At 40.1% G+C, this 16,831-nt stretch overlaps 1 protein-coding gene across 2 annotated transcripts in view; it reads left to right on the top strand.

The window, feature by feature from the left end:
* The window catches only part of tafa2 (TAFA chemokine like family member 2), a 63,332-nt gene extending 50,144 nt beyond the window's left edge, over positions 1-13,188 (top strand). Inside the window, exons 3-6 of one of the 2 annotated variants that reach the window (XM_023422975.2) lie at positions 2,343-2,498; positions 7,771-7,895; positions 8,540-8,596; positions 12,306-13,188. In XM_023422975.2, the coding sequence (XP_023278743.1) occupies positions 2,343-2,498; positions 7,771-7,895; positions 8,540-8,569 (311 nt within the window). In that variant the 3' untranslated portion in view covers positions 8,570-8,596; positions 12,306-13,188. The remainder of the gene's footprint in view (positions 1-2,342; positions 2,499-7,770; positions 7,896-8,539; positions 8,597-12,305) is intronic. The other variant, XM_023422976.2, reaches the window with a different exon arrangement.
* Positions 13,189-16,831: the final 3,643 nt, after the last annotated feature.

The following is a 16,831-nucleotide window of genomic DNA, read 5'->3' on the forward strand; positions in this document are numbered from 1 at the left end:
AATTTATGGTCAATTTGGATTGCTATATCAGTGAGAACAGGCTAAATAACAAACACCTCTCTGTATAATGCAGTAGAGTTCAGTAGCACCACAAACTACATCCTCCACCATGATCACACAGTTGAATCAACACCTGTTTAAAACAATTTCAACAAAAGCTGACTAAAGATTATAACCTTCATGAAGGGGGATTTATAACAGGTCTGTTGCATTAGACTGCATTAGTTTTAACCAGGTGTACCTAATAAACTGGCAACTGAGTGTAAAGCATATCAGTGATCCAACCACAGACAAGAGGGAGAAAAACATATGGTGTGAGGAATATTAGATTTCCAGCTAATTTAAAATGCTATGTTTTCAGTTCTAAGAGAAAACACACACACACACACACACACACACACACACACACACACACACACACACACAGGTAAATCTCAGAGGTATTGTGATACTCAACAGTTCACAGGTTTAACATCATTCTGTCTCAGCAGATTCTCTCCGATAGTCTCAGTTGCTGCTTGTTCCAGTTGCTGGAAACTGATGGAACTAACTCATATAACACACTGATATAAAAGTGTAATTAACTGTGTTTAGCTGAGCTGCTACAGTGCAGACAGTTCGGACCAGTTTCACACAGTTATCGCAGATTTACTGTTTACCTCGGTGGCAGCGAGTATCTCTGCAGAAGGACACCTCATGAAAATGTCACATGCAATTAAAAGAGAATGGAGCAGCTCAGGCTCTAAATAATTCAGACAATGGAGTGTGATCTGGAAATTGGCTCCAAATACTGCAGCACTGCACTTTCCCCTTCACATATCTGCGTTCCAATCATTACCATCTCTCATACCTGAGTTATTATTTATTTAAAAGGCACCTTCTTTATTTCCGAACACAGTGATTAGGATTAAAATAATGATGTTTATAATGTCTGATCCTGCTTAATTATCTCAACTACACTGCTCAAAGAGCTGCTAGCACTACAATCATTTTGGTTCCAGTGGAAAGCTTTATCATCCAATCAAGAACTTAAAAGGGACCATGATGACATCATCAGGGTCATCTCGGCTTCACCCTAAAGGGTACCCTGTAGGGTTTTCTAGTAAACAAAAAAGTTATTTTTACATTCAGTGTTTCTTACCACTACACTGTATATTCATCCTGTGCATCACTTAGCTAATAGCTCATTTTCAGCAGTCGTCTTCTTCTGCTGTTACAGGTGCACTGCTGTGTTTCTTTGTGCATCACCACCAAATGTTGATTCAAACCAAACATTGCTCCGTAGTGCTACTACAGCTTTAAGTCGCCTAATCTGTAATAAAAACTCTGTTATGAAAAGGGGTGTTTGGATTCAAAGACTTGGGGGTTTACCTGCAGGGAAGAGTCAGAGCATGGCATTATGGGAATTGTAGGTTCCAACCTTGACTTATATTGTTTTGAATCCTGATTAAAGGAACAATTCTGAGGCATACACTAAATACTTTTTAAGCAGTACTGTAATTTAGTGTAATCAACCAACCTTGCCTTGTTCACTTAATGTGTATGTGTTCTTAATTTCAAATTAATTCTACTTAATTCAGTCGCTTTAACTTGAGGTATTCTCATTTAAAATGATGAGTTGAATGAATGAGCTGCTGACACTTCACTGACCTCATTGAATTAAGTTTTCAGAGAAACAAAATGAGAATATTAACAAACCTCCCAGCATGCACTGTTTGAGAGTTAAAACTCCAGAGACTTGTTTTTTTTTTTTATATATATAAACTGCTTCTGTGGCTCTTGAGGAGTTTTGTCAAGTCTGAGAAAATAAACCTTGATAATGTCAGCGTGATGTCATCAGAGTAATCCTGGCCTGGGCTCCGACACTACACATTTATAATAGAAAGCCTATGTCACAAAGTGAAGCTGTTCAGTTTGGATATTGACTGAACCAGCCATAGTCTAACAAAAAAAAATGTTGCATTATGGGAAATGAAGTCCCTTGTGAGTCACCCAACTTTATGGAAGTGGAGAATTAAATAGCTGGACCACCCCTTTAATTTCTAACAATGAAAACGGTCAGATTTAAAGACGATGAAGACCAGAAACGATACTTTAAGAATAAGTGTGTGCACAGACAGGAAAACTGAACCCTCTGATAAAAAGGACCTTTTAATGAAACTGCTTTCCCTGGTAATTTTTTCATTATTAAGACAGATGAGAGGGAGACAGAGCAGGCGATAGAGACCCAGGAGAGAGATTCTTATGGGACTCGATCCAAGGCCGGCAGAGTGGGTGTGTGGATGGGGGTTATAACTATTGCACCACTGCTGATTATTCCCTTTCTCCTGTCATTTCTCCAGCAGCTCACCATGTCCGTACAGGCACCTGCGAGGTGGTGGCGTTGCATCGCTGCTGCAACAAGAACAAAATCGAGGAGCGGTCACAAACTGTGAAGTGTTCCTGCTTTCCCGGGCAAGTGGCCGGCACCACCAGAGCCGCTCCGTCATGTGTAGATGGTACGCTGCAGCAGCTAAATATTTCATGGGTTATCTTTTTTATTTATTTTTTGCTGAGACTCCTTTCCCCAAATCTTGAGGATTAGTTTTGCTGAGATCATCAATATTTCAGAACTAACTACCCCCACTTAAGTGTAATTTCTGAGAGTCGCCGGCAAGGGACATCATATAATAAGAGCACAGTTTGTTGTCAGATCACAGCTGCAGGTATTTACACATTAACAAGTCCTTATGAGTAATAATGTGGTTTTTATTACTGCATGAATTCAAATATATTAATTTGACTTTAAGGGTTGCATATTAATGATCTAGGTTCATGGTCGAGCAGGTGCATTCAGGACGTGTGTAAATCCACTTCTGTTATTTTTACAGCAGAAAAACGTGGTTCACATGGTTCAAGAGGGTTGTATTTAGTTTCTTAATCAATCATGGGTGTGTTTTGGGTGGAATATGCCATAAACCAATGAGAGTGCCATCTCTCGTTGCCTTTAAAAGCCAGTTCTGCACCCTGTGTACCCGCCTATTTAGGTGCATATAACTCTCTTGATATTTTGCCCTTAACATAACTGCGCTGCTGACTTCAGACCAGGTTCTAACTGATTATTCGCTTTACACAATGTATCAACAAAGCACCTGACCACACCTCATCTTGAGACCAACATATCCCAACAACGTGGACAGGAAAATGACAAATGCGTCAGTCTGACACCAGCAGAGAAACTTGTGCTGTGCGCCGGGCGTCAGATAGGGCCCTGAAAATTCATACGCTCTGGGTTTTAATTATTTTCTCAATAAATTGTTGAGACTATAAAATGGCAGACGGATTAAAGTGTTCACCGCTCACCTGGCTTAAAGGCTCTGCAGGTGCACTGAAAAGCATAAAAGAGAAGAGCGTGACACACCAGAGTCTGAACTGACTCACACTCCAGGAATTGGCCCCAATGCAAAACATTTGTGTATCCTTGACACAAGATCATGCTCATGGATATTGTTGTTCCATTCCATGAGTGGACTACAAAGATGGAAGATAAGGGACACAATGTGCCAGACAAAGAAGTTAATATACTTTCCCCCTCACTTATATAGTTTCAACATGTCAAAATGCTCATCTGAGTCATCTTCACTTATTACTGTGTGTCTTTAAGCTATATAAGTAGTAGTAAGTTATTTGATGGATGTTGCCTCTTAGTTAACATACAGTACACGCTGCTCTGTCTTCTTGGTGGTGGTTGCTGGGGGTGCAAACTGTGAGGAAGCCTGCAGACACTATTCAGGGCTGAAAAACACCCCACAACTCCTCTGCATTTTCAGATTGTAAAATGGACCTGTTTTTAATTTACAAAATGATTTGTGTGTTATATTTACATTATAACAAATCAGGTTATGGAATCTGTGATGTCAAAAATAAAAAATCAGTTTTGGGGAAAACTATGAAATATTAATTAATAGGAGGTCTGTAGTAAATTATATGAAAACAAGCCTGTAGTAAAGGTTTGAGTATCCAGCAGTAGTAGCAGTCGTGGCTGGTGGGAGTAGTATCTCTCAGTATTAGCGGCTATACTGCCAGTACTTCCTGAATCTCCTGTCTGACTGAATGACATGATATTTGCCATCAGTGAATACTGTCTGCTGAATTCTGGCTCATGGACATTTTCTTTTATCACCTCTGAATGAGCGCGAAGCTGTCCACTGTAAAGTCAATGACTCGGAGGGTCTCTTAGCATGCTAATGGGTCAGACCCTGACTCGGCTGAAGTGGCTGCTTCACTTTGGTCTGAAAAGCGAAGGTTTCTGGCTAAACTCTGGACCCAATCATGTTTGACCTATTCCTTGACATTTAAGAATTGACATTTTCTGCAAATTAGAGCTGTGAGCCACCGGCCTCAGTTTAAAGCTCCATGGGTGATCTTAGGAAAAAATGATCAGCACTTAACCTTTTAATTATTCTTTCTTCTACAACCAGGGATTTACCTTTAGCTCAACTCTGTGAGACAACCACCTCTTCATATGAAGATAAATGAACCTCCAGACATTTGAGAAAACAAGAATCCATTTGAAATTCAGAAGATGCAGAAAATACCTGAAAGTTTTACTGAAAGTGTCTCAATCACATGGAGACTTTTGATTTAAATGCACCTTCTAGTTGGTGCTGAGAAAACACATTGTAATAAATCCAAAGAATACTTCTGACTTTTTATGCCCCTAGTTTTAGTGAAGGGATATTTACAGATTGTATCCTATAACTACATCATCATCATCATCATCAGTTACTCACAGAATCATCAGTCTGCCTCTGCATTCAGCCTTAGATCAGCATTAATCCACTGGACTGGAGTCAAAGTGGTTCACAGTTGAGGTCCAGAGGATGGATTCATTTTAACCTGATAAATGAGATCAGCTGATGAAAGGCCAAAGCTGCAGTACAGCAGCATAAAAATACTCCGTTACTCTATTAGTTCTGTTAGGAAACAACCTGCATTAAAAATGTATATCAACGTATTATTATCAAAATGCACTGCAAGAATTAAAAGCTAAAGTCAGTGTAATACTATAATGAATTATATTATTTGATTATTATTCCTGATGCATTAATGTGAAAGTAGCATTTTACTGTTGTAGTTGGTGGAGGCGGAGCTAATTTGAATTATTTTATATATGGTTGCTTAGTTAAATGTCCGACAAGGTTTTTTAAACTGATAATATGTTTGTATATACAATCCTAATTTGCAAAGTAACTAAATGAATGTGAAACAAATGTATTGGAGTAAAAAGTACAATATATTTTGTACTTCCTATTGTGTAGTATAGTGGAAGTTTAAAGTGGCATGCAATAGAGAAAGTATTCAAGTACTCACATTTGTACTGAAATAAGCATTTGAGTAAATGTACTTAGTTGCATTGGTCTATTTGAGTCATGAAGTTCACATAAGAAAGAAACACACACAGAGCATCAAAATGAAAATGTAATGTTACTATGACCTTTCCTGAAAATGTTTAATAAGATCAAATGTAGACAGTCAGTTACAAGAGACAGATTTTAAAGCTCTATATTTTACACTTTTCCTATGTTTTATTTGAAGTGTTGATCCATAAGAAGATTTATTTGTGGTTTTAAGAACCAAAAACCATCTCAGTGTAGTTTTACATTTCCTCTCTCAGGCTTCTCTCTGGAGTTTTAGCAACAGCAGGTCGGTGAGCCAATCAGAAGAGAGGAGGCTCTGAGCCTCTCTTGGGGCATAGCTGAGAGCAGTGACTGTTTTGTTGCGACATCACAAACTTACAAAAGTCCTGACAGCTTTAAGGCTCAGTTTCTGAATACAGGCTGTGTGCATTTCCCTTTGGACTGAGCGGTTTGATACTTTTACAGTATTAATACGTGGAAATCTCACTTTATACAATATGGGCCTTTAAGGATTGTCAAATTGATTCGGCAGAGGCTTTTAGTTCCTGGTTTTGGTCATAATCTAAAAACATACACGGGTCTTTTGGCCAATAAATCTTCATCAAATCAACTTTTTAAAAATCTACCATCAGTATAACAAGTAATGCTCCCATTGACAATTAAACTGAAATTGATGTGTAAAATTTGTGAAGTGCTCCGTTAACTGCAAAATTACCAGTGAACTAGAACTACATGACGACACACTCTACATGCTTTGGCCACAATCCAAAGACACTCAGACTGTGATCTTCACTGCAGGCACATGGATGTAATTAAGGCATTTCTCCATTTGATTAAAAGATGAATGACTCGATTTTACATAAAACAGTTAATACATCAGCTCACACCACTCATTGTGTTCTAACAGGATTGAGTCGCGAGCCCTTTAAATGTGAAAAAAACATCACGTCTGATCATTTATGAATAAGAGCTCAAGGTCAAAGCAAAGCCGTATAGGAAATTTTTACTGCTACAATAAATAAAATAAAATATGAATCTATTTTTTGCTCCCAGATGTTTTCAGCCTTTGTGTTTTTAAAGCATCATTAACTGCTCAGTGAAATGTATCCCCTGCACTTTATCTATGTTTGGTTATCAATACTCCCATTTCATTTCACTGGAAACCTCTGTGGCTTTTTAATAGCCGCTGCTGCACCACCACCACCATCTGCTCGCAGTTGACCTGATGCACTTGTTACACCGCACTGCTGCTACAACCACAGCTGTGAGATACAGAGTGATTCCCTCTTGTCATAAAGAATCCATTCTGTGCAATTTACTCCAGTGAGGCTCCGGAGTTACGTGTGGATTATAATAACCAGCTCTTCATTAGGAAGAACACTAATGCTGGTGGAGGGGGAGGTGGAACATAGATAATGACCTCTGTAATGCATTTAAATAATGTGCTGTACGATGGAGTAGCAGAAGTTTAATGCTCTCTCACTGCGGCGGATCAAGACCTGAAGCTTTTTCCCCTTTTCCCGTCTTCAACATGCATTTGTGTGGAAAGGCTCAAAATAGAGTTAGTGAGCGTTGCCAGTCAAAAAGCAAATGTTACATCACTTACCTCAGACAGCTGTCAAAAATGTGACACGGCGTGTTTGAGGAGACGCCTCATATCAGACTCATAACATCATGGAAATGTGGAAAATCTTGTCCTGAAATAAATACAAAGAAAACAAAGTCATCTAAATGATCTTTCTGCAGAGGTGCAGAGTTGAGCATGAAGCTGAAGGTGAATTGATTTGGTGCCTATTTTGCACAACAACATTCACGGAAAGGTAGGCTAACATAAGCTAACATAAATGTCAGATGATGTTAACAGTAACATCTTTTTAGGGAAAGTCTGTGAAGATATAAATAGTTGACATCCACAGGAAACAACACAAAAAATGAAAGTAACGCTAACGTTACATCCACAGTCATTAATGATGCTACGTTAGCTTGTTGTTTTGCGGATGTTGGCCTGTCTGTGTTCATGGTTCGTCCTGAACTGTTTTGTTGCTTCTTTCTTTTGCAGTTTGCTCCATAAATCAGAACTGGTTAGGTTAGGTAGGATGTAGGCTAATGTTACTGGAATATGTGATTCTGCTAATTAGCCCAATGGGTCAGGCACTATTTAACCAATCAGACACAGGGTGTGATTTCACAGATGCGTTCAGGTCTTTGAATTACACTTTGCATTTCAACAATAATTAGTTATCATGCGTTCGTCTGTCCCATTGTCGTTTAGGTTTTATTGTAATACATTTAATAAATGAACACTAGCATGACGGCTACAGACGATAAGATTAATTTTTTTCATTTTTTGACCTCCATTCTTGTCCGCTAGCCTCGATAGTGGAGCAGAAGTGGTGGTGTCAGATGCATCCGTGCCTTGACGGGGAGGAATGCAAAGTCCTTCCTGATCTGAAGGGCTGGAGCTGCGCTACAGGGAACAAGATCAAAACTACAAAGGTAAGTTTGAGAGACAAACCTGTCACTGTATTGTATTCAAACCTGTTGAATCTGACCTCACACACTAGCGACTCTTCAAAGTCAAGAGGCTGTGGCTTCTGTTACAGTCACCTGCCCCGCCTCGACCCTAAAAACAGCTAATGTTTGCAGTCGGTTTCCGGACCCCCAGGGGCCTGTAATCAATGGGCTGCCATGTCTCCTTAGCACTTTCGGGCCACTTTGAGCAGCCAAACTGGCCAATTACTCACTCCAATTACTTGCTTTTAACGTTGTAACACGATGCCCATATCCTTCACCGTGTTATGACGACCCGTGGACTTCAGTTCTGCCTCTCTCCATGTACTTAATTATTTAAACTGCCCGCACCACACCTGCTTGGAGCCAGGAGCCTGGAGCCTGGGGCTATTGATTCAGGGACTTGTCGGGACCTCAGAATGGGATATATATATATATATATATATTTTTTTTTTTTTCTTTTCTTTTTCTTTCTTTAATGAGTCCAGGCCACTGAGACAAGCCTGGATGTCTGGTGATGTTTGGAAAAAATGTTTTGGTAATTATCAGGTCTTGATGACACCTTTACGTATGAAAGCTGAACATATCTTTTCTTTTCTTGTCTCTTCTAACATGGATGACTGGAAAAGATTTCCGCGGACAGAGACCAGCTTTGGTAACGTCAGATGCTTCACAGCAGAGTCCAGGTAATCAATCTGTTTGTATTTGAAGTTTTAACTTGTCTTCATTCTTTGTGGACCAAACATCCAACTGAACAATACAGAAACTCCCAACAGGGATCATTACTGTGTCTCAGTATTACTTCATTGTACAAATAGAACATTTGCATATCATTTACTGTGTGGTGTTCCCTCCCGTGTCAAATGGTATTATTAACCACGTTTCCCAGTGGTGTCAGTCCTCCAGAGACAGAAAGGAAGAGTGAGTCGGGGTGTACAATCCACAAAGACAACAAAAACCAGTTCAAAGCATCATCACCACCCAGCGGATTCATCTCGCACACCTTTGAACTCAGCGAGAGAAACAACTTTCTAAAGTTTTCGAATCTTTCTGCAAGCTGAAGCAGCGGGGGGTCACCCTTTCTTCAGATGGGGGGGGGCACCACATAAACCCAGAACCTTCAACTACACTGACCTCTATCACTCTGAACCAGAAACGTTTTCAGATGCACTGGAAACACCTCGCGAATTCACCGTGTAAACAGTGCAGTGATTGGCTGCTGAAAATCCCAGGACACAGCGGGGAAGACAGGTCTTCAAACAGAGCCGCGGTGTTTATACGCTTTCAACCCCCAAACGGCAGCGAGGGGGTAACAGCTGAAATCGTGTCTTTTGGACTCGTTAACACAGGAATCCTAGAAAGCAACGAATCCCATAAACAGTGTTTATACTACAGCGGGGATAAGTGTGAATAAAGATCTAATGTTAGCAAGCACAGCTCTCTGTGTACAGAGCACTCCTGTTCACAACACTGTTTGTACTGCTTTTAACGATGTTTTACCAGACTCACAGTTCAGTCTGAGCAGATGAGGAAATCTATAGCGTTTTGCTTTCTTAAAGTTGCATTAAGGAGGATTTTAAAACTTGATGCAGTTTTAATTGCACCTTCCAAATTATTCTGATGGAAAATTGTAGTAAAACGAGAAACTGTACTTCACTGTTGCTTTCAGGTCATTCATTTCTGTCTGGTGTTACTGTGATATAATAGACAATCAGACAATAACAAAAAAAAAAGGAAAAGAAAAGAAAAAAGAAACATATTAGTCTACACTGCTCTAATTAAAATGATCACAAAAAGACCCTAAAGCTTTGATACGAGTCCACTTGTGTCACACCACAGAACTTTCTGGGTAGTCAATCCTTCGAACGTTCAGGGCTCAATAACGTGTAAACTCTTGTTGCCACCCGGGGCAGTAAAAGAGAAAAACCTTGAATATTCAGTGACAGCAGACTCAATTCCTCTCAGAGTACTGTTTGTCCTGTGGGTGTGTTAGCAGCAGATGCAACGTTACATCTGCTGCTAACACACTTGCAGGATGTCATAATAACAAGGCGTGTCTGACAAATGAATCCTGAATATTTTCCCCACCTACCGTCACGACCCTCTCGCCTTCCTGCTAATCAGCTAAATTTCTATGCTACAGTTAAAATGAATGTGTAGCGACGTCTCTCCTACTGATTTCCCTCCAGAACAGTCACAATACGTGTTGATTACCTCCGACAGTAAAGCTTCATTTGGGTAAAGGTGACTCTGCAGTGTCCCTGCTTCCTGTTTTTGCTGATTTTACGGACAGATTCTCACATTTAAAAAAAAAAAAAAAAAAAAAATCTTGCCTAGTGCAGCTTTAAAATTCTGTGAAAATCTCAAACTAGTAGTTAAAAAAAACAAAGCATATTGCTGAGAAGGACACTGCAGTGTGCCAATTACACGGCTGAATTACACAAACACGAGCCCATGCACCTGCTGTGTTAAATCTTTCAGCCAACCTTACTTCAGGCACTGAAAGGAAATGAATCCTTTGCCAGTTAAATTAGCACTTGTCAGCCACCAATTAAACGAACGCAACACCCACTGAAGACTTGGTTTTCCTGTCTGTATTTTTAGCATTGTTTCAGACAGTCATTCAAATGACTGTTAATGATCCCCACAGCACCCCACCCCTGAAGTGAGACGCAGAGTATATCCATCTCTGAAGACGTTCTTCTCCTCTGACAGAAAGACGCTCCACTCTTTGTCTGTTCGGCGTGGAATTATTCTCAAATTAGTCCCACATTAATCACAGTGGCAGCTCAGAATGTAAAATGGCTCTGTAAAGGGGGGGGATTTATTGCAGGCTGTTCAGCGACCAGCAAAGTGCTGCACCAACCTGGATTTATGGGAACTCTTTAGCCTGTGTTTATATGATTATGCAGGTTTTCTTGTGAAGTGATGGCCTGATGGTTTCCGGATTGTTTTTGCTTTTCTGCATAATTGAGGATGATTTATAAGAAGCTGTGCAGTGCCACGCTGCCGCTCTGCCCTGTTCGGTGTCAGGCGATCCATTCATGAATTAATCTAACCACGCTGTCAGAGCTGTCTGTTTCCTATCAAGAGTTCAGCATCGATAATGGAGCCTTACAAGTTCGGCGCAGCTTCCCTCAGTCCGTCAAACGTACGTGGCAGCTGACAGACGTCTGGAATCGATAGCGGACGTCGTTATGAAGGTTGTTATGTTATGTTCCTCGAGAGTCTTTCCCAGAATGCACTTTTTGGAAGAGCAGAGGAGCTGCCAGTCAGACACCAGGCTTCATGACAGGCAATTTAATCTCAAGGAGAATGGAGGTCTTCAGAGTATCTGGCAGCATCAGACCAGGGGAGGAGTGTGGAGCACGGTCCCCATCCGCAGAATCATTTATCCTGAACACTGTAGAACAACCGAACTGGTAGATCAATACGCCGATGGTTCAAGGCCAGTCTACTGCACGTCCGTTGGTTCTGGGATGACACTGAATCTGAATGAATCCCTCAGGTGTCTCTGACCTTTACACTGGATGTTGCCTTTCACCTGCTCAGACGTTTGACCTGTGTAGATGTGAAGCTGCTGCTTGTTGAGGAGCTGATAACGTTGCTGTCAAATGCAAATAAAATCTTTATATTATTTTACAAAATTTACAAAGTTATTTCCTGTTTTTTTTTCCTTCTTCTTTTTGCACAGTACAGCACCTTATAACTCTGGTTTCAAAGACACATTACAAATAAAGTTTACTTTTTTTTTTATTACGTAGAATTCATTAAATGGCTGAATTAAAATAAGCTTTTCCCGCTAACATCATCAACCAATGGACAGATTTTTATGAAAACTACAGTGAGTATTCATAGTTCCCAGAGACGGAACCTTAAAGCTGCTATAATCAATATTTTCATGGATAAAATACTGTTTGTATAATCAATCACTTATGCAGTTTCCCTTCACTGTTGGTCCCTATCTGTCAAGAAGCACCTGTTTGCTACAGTGTTCACCATGTGACGTCTGTGTTGACCAAAAAAGATTGAAACCTTTATTCTTATTTTTCCTCGCAGTGTTTTTTTCTTCACATCGACATTAAAAGTGAAAGAAAAAGGTCTCAATGCCGATTAATAGATCTGATTTTATAATTGTTTCCATCAGTGTGGGCGGAGACTCGTGTCTTTGTGCTCGGATCATCTGTTGCTAACGCTGAGTTTTATTAATGCAGGTCACGCTCTCTCTCTCTTTCTGCTCATCCACGGTATCTGTCCATTGTTTTAATGGTGTTTTATCACTGGCACATTATGCAGAATATATCTGAACACATGGAGATGTGGTATATTACATTAAAACACACGCTGCCGTAGCTTTGATTTCATTTTATTTTAACCCGATTTTCTTCTTCGCAGGTGAATCTACAGTTCTGGTCTTTGTTAGATCATCAGAGGAGAAGAGAGTAATAATGCAGAGGACCTTTCTGTAAATAGAGACTTCCTTTCTTCTGGACCGCAGTTTATCTTTGGAAAACTCTGAATGCTTCTTCCTGAACTCTATGGACATCTGAAGAGGAGTAGATCCTATGAAATGGTACTGATCAGTCGACGCTTCTTCTTCGAAGGACTCCATGTGATTGGCCCTACCGGACGACAGGATTTACCCTCTGACACTATACTGCTCGTAGTGGAATACAATGGTGAACTTTGCCTATGTGTTAATTTGTAGAGTCTTATGTTCTTTACAGGGGATTTTGCATCACAAGTTGACCAGGGTGAACAGCAGGTCGGTATGTTGTAAGCATCACAACTATTCATACAAACTGTGACTTTGTTTTAAAATCGGTCAATTGTGACAAAATGTAGTTTCACATACGGATGAAAACATGCGGCGAGGCGGCGGATATTCAGGGTGATTTTCAAAGAAATACACAACCACATTCATCGCTACGTCACTCATATTAAAAGGACTGCTGAAGTTCTGCAGAGCTGTGTCAGGTGTAAACTGATCAAACCAGATGTTGACAGACACACAGCTGGATCCAGTCCTGGTTTATTTGAAAATCACTCTGATTCTGTCTGTGTATCACAGCTCTGAGTTCAGACTCTGGACAACAACAGTGTAAATGAAAACTGGGTGACAACAACAACAACAACAATAACAACAACGTTCCCACAACTGTTTTCAACTAGTTCCTCCAGTATGATTTAAATTTGGTCACCTCAGTAGGTATCGCTAACACTCCCTCTGTCTGTGTAAGTGATGACATCAGTAATAAACTATGATTGTGTAACTAAAGCCTTGTGTCAGATATCACTGCACATCACGTCCACGCACCACAAGTGTGCAGTAAAGCACCAAACATCAGAAGAAGAACTGTGTTTTACGGCGGTATCCGAGTTTAGCTTTACTGCTCCTCTTTTTTCATTTGCTGCATCGTGACAAATGTGCTAATAGTCGATTACATTTCCACATGGATCACTTCAGAGCCGTCCTGCTTTATGACACATTGTTTAAGTGGTAAAACATTTACTGACATTGGTTATTCTTGGCTTTTAACAGGAGTCTCCGTCTGTTTTTCTCAGTAGTAGTTTAAAGTCATGTGGCAGTGACTGGGGGCTGCGGAGGGATGGATGGATGGATGGATGGAGGTTCTACTGAAAAGAATAGTCCAGATGAGAAATGAACATGAACTAGTTTAAGTGTGAACTTTCATAACACTGTACATTGCCCTAAATATTCGGAAGCCCTGAATGGCAAGTTAAATTTTTTTCTTTTTTGTTATCTTTCATCTGTGAAAACCAGCGCTAAGAGGCAGGGAATAAAGAAAATAATTAAGACCCCCCCAATCCCCTAAAAAAAAAGAAAAAAAAAAAAAAGAAAAGAAAGAAGCGAAAAAAAAAAAATCCACTTCATTCTAAACACAAGGTAGATATAATGTGTGTTAACAAGTTATGTAACATTACTTCCTTCTTCCTTCATTTGGCTAGAAATGTATTTTAATTTGCAAAGGCTTTCTGCCAGGAAGATTTCAGGAAGTCAGAAATAAGCTTTGATGGAAGAACCGATCACATGTAGGACTTTTAGCTCAGAGGCTGGAGGTACGAGTCTGATGTTTAGCTTTGGTTTTTTTTTTCATCTGTGAAAACAACCCTCAAGAGGCAATGAAACATTTTTTTTTTTTTTGCTTTTCAGGGCTTCCATATGGATATACTGTCGGCGGTAGGATTAACAGGCAGCTGATGTATGTTGGATGCTGCTTATAGTTTTGGAAATAATAAGGTTAGGGGCTAATTGAGTGAAACTTCTTCCCCTCCTCCACATATTAGAAAACGCTCATTTATGTTTTTAAGCCCAATAAACTCGTAGACTCGTAAGATGTAAAATATCAGTTCTTATTTATACAATGGATAAAAATAAAATGACACAGCCCTGACAACCTCACATAGGGTTTGGAGATTTGTTAGTATTTAGAAAAACACGCAGGAACAGTGAACATTTAATCCCAGTGTTTCATCAAAAGATTTCAATAATTAATGAAGGTATCTGCACTGTGCTCTGAGCCGATCTTTAATTCTGAGTCCGGTCTATATTAACTCATATTAACATGGTATATTAACGGGTTAAATCAGGTCCAGCTTTGAATTAGAGATAACTGCAGGTAACAGATCGGTTCAGGTTCAGGTTTGGAGACTGGACCTGGGCAAGTGAACTGAAGATATTCTTATTAACATGTTTTATTTCTTTGCGGCAGATAGGATGGATTGTTTTGTCGTTACTGATTATATGGATACACACAAAAATATTCTTATTCTGAGTTTGAACTTTCAGTAAAAAATGTCCTGACAGAAGTGACGGCGGTCAGGATTAGATGATCTTACCGTTTGAATATGTCTTGATTATTACTCACATTATTTACTGTTAGGTTCTGACTGATCCTGTCCACATGTCAGATTGCAATATTTAACACTGCTGGACTGTCCATGTGTAAAATTACACACAACAGGGACTGGCGGATGAAACTGGATGTTCAATCAACCGCGCGAATAAAGAGCCGCCTTTCCACAGGTGGTTGTGGGCAGCTCTCTCATCACATAGACCCGCAGCAGGATTTAGACCTGTGAAGGATTTTGTTGGTGACGTTTTTCCTCAGTCTCAAACATTTTGGTGCAGGGTTTCATTCAGTGGCAGAAAAGATCGAAAAACCCCTGAAAAGGTGTTTTATGATTTTGGAGTGGTCTGTGTGTAGTAGTATGTATAGAAGCGTGTGATCCGCCGCTGACCGCGCACGTCCTGGACTATGACTGCTGTGCATGTAAATCGATGATTTCATGCTTTTATTGCTGAAAGAATAAAGAAATCTATACTCAGACACACCTCCTGCATCTTAATATAATCCAGAAACTCTATATATGCAATAAATCTGACTGTAAAGCTTCTTGCAGTATATTTAGGTGTTGTTGGTTCTGTGTCAGAGAGGTGTTGACTCAGCTGGTGACTGTGTTTACAGGACTGATTCCGACAGAAAGGTTGTGATGGTGGATAAAATGTCATTGTTAACCCATTAAGACCTAAGGCGCCCTCTAAAATAAAACGTTGACTTGATGTTCACTAAAACCTTTATTGCTCAGACTCGGAAGCAGATAGAAACATGAAATAGAAACCATCTGAGAGCTTAAACCTCTGACTTGCATTGTAAATCATTGCCTTTGCCCTTGAAACTGGATATGGCTGAAAAAAACAAGCACATTTGCCTGAGAAAGGCTGAGAAATAAAAGGTATTAGTGACAGATACTGGCTGGCCAATCCTCCCCCTCCTCCTCCTCTTCCAACATGTCTCACGCTGGGCCTTGGCTAACTGGTTAGCAGCTCAGCAGGTTGAAATCAGTGACTGAATCTTCTAAGTCGTTGTTTTTGTCATTTTCTTCCAGCTGTAATCTGCTTCAATATCGCTCCCCTCGCTCAGGTCGTCAGCCATTGACTGAACCACAACTTTAAAAACTTTTTTACGCCAAAAAAAAAGACAACATTTCCCATGATGGATTTTGCCTTCCTAACCTGAATTTCAGCGAATCCCAATGCATCGGTCACATCTTAAAAACGACAAAATCATATACTACATGTGTACATCTCATCCAGTCTCAAAAGGTTAATATTAAAACCACCAACTGTGACATCACCAGGTATCTGAAATAGTTCAGTCAAAGCCTTGATGAAATACTACGAGGCACCTGCAGCGGATCAGATGTCATGTCTGACGATGCGTCGTGTCTCACAGCATCAGAGAACGATTCTATCACATGTATAAAAGCAAGACTGTCGCTGTGCAAAATTTACCATCAACCTTTCACGGCCAAACCAAATGTTTCAAGTCACCTGACGACTTGATGCGCGTTCAGTCAACAATTCCAACTCCCCACTAACATCATGGTCGTCGACGAGCTTGTCACCTCAGAAGGGAGGCTGAGCTTTATCAAATCAACAGCCAAACATCTGAACGAAGCCCATCCTGAATCCTGTTATCACAGCGGCTGAAATCACAGTGTGGAGTAAAGTGAAGCGTTCTGATGTAAATCAGCAGGTGAAACGGTCACTTTATTTTGAAACGCAGAGACAGATCAATACCTGCTTTGTAGTTTCCTGTTAAATTGTTTCAGATGGTCTTTTTTTTTTCCCCCGTCAACAGGAGCAGCACCTCCTGTTATAATCATGTTGACCCAGTCTGAGTCTGTTTTCTGTGAAAAATGAAACAAGCCTGTGGATAATGACTATTTTTTCTTTGTCCTCGGGGAGGGGAAATGATTCAACATAGTCACTGCAGTTTGGCAACAATTTTTTAGCCAGATCGGAGGAAACAGCAGGTTGTTTCACCTGCAGCAAACCAGACTTTAAGCTGCTCAAATCTAAATTTGATATCAAATCATCTGGGCTACAGGAATAC

The sequence above is a fragment of the Seriola lalandi genome, unplaced genomic scaffold, assembly GCF_002814215.2.
Source record: "Seriola lalandi dorsalis isolate HSWRI2012SDOR001 ecotype SW California unplaced genomic scaffold, Sedor1 jcf7180002054688, whole genome shotgun sequence".
NCBI lineage: Eukaryota > Metazoa > Chordata > Actinopteri > Carangiformes > Carangidae > Seriola > Seriola lalandi.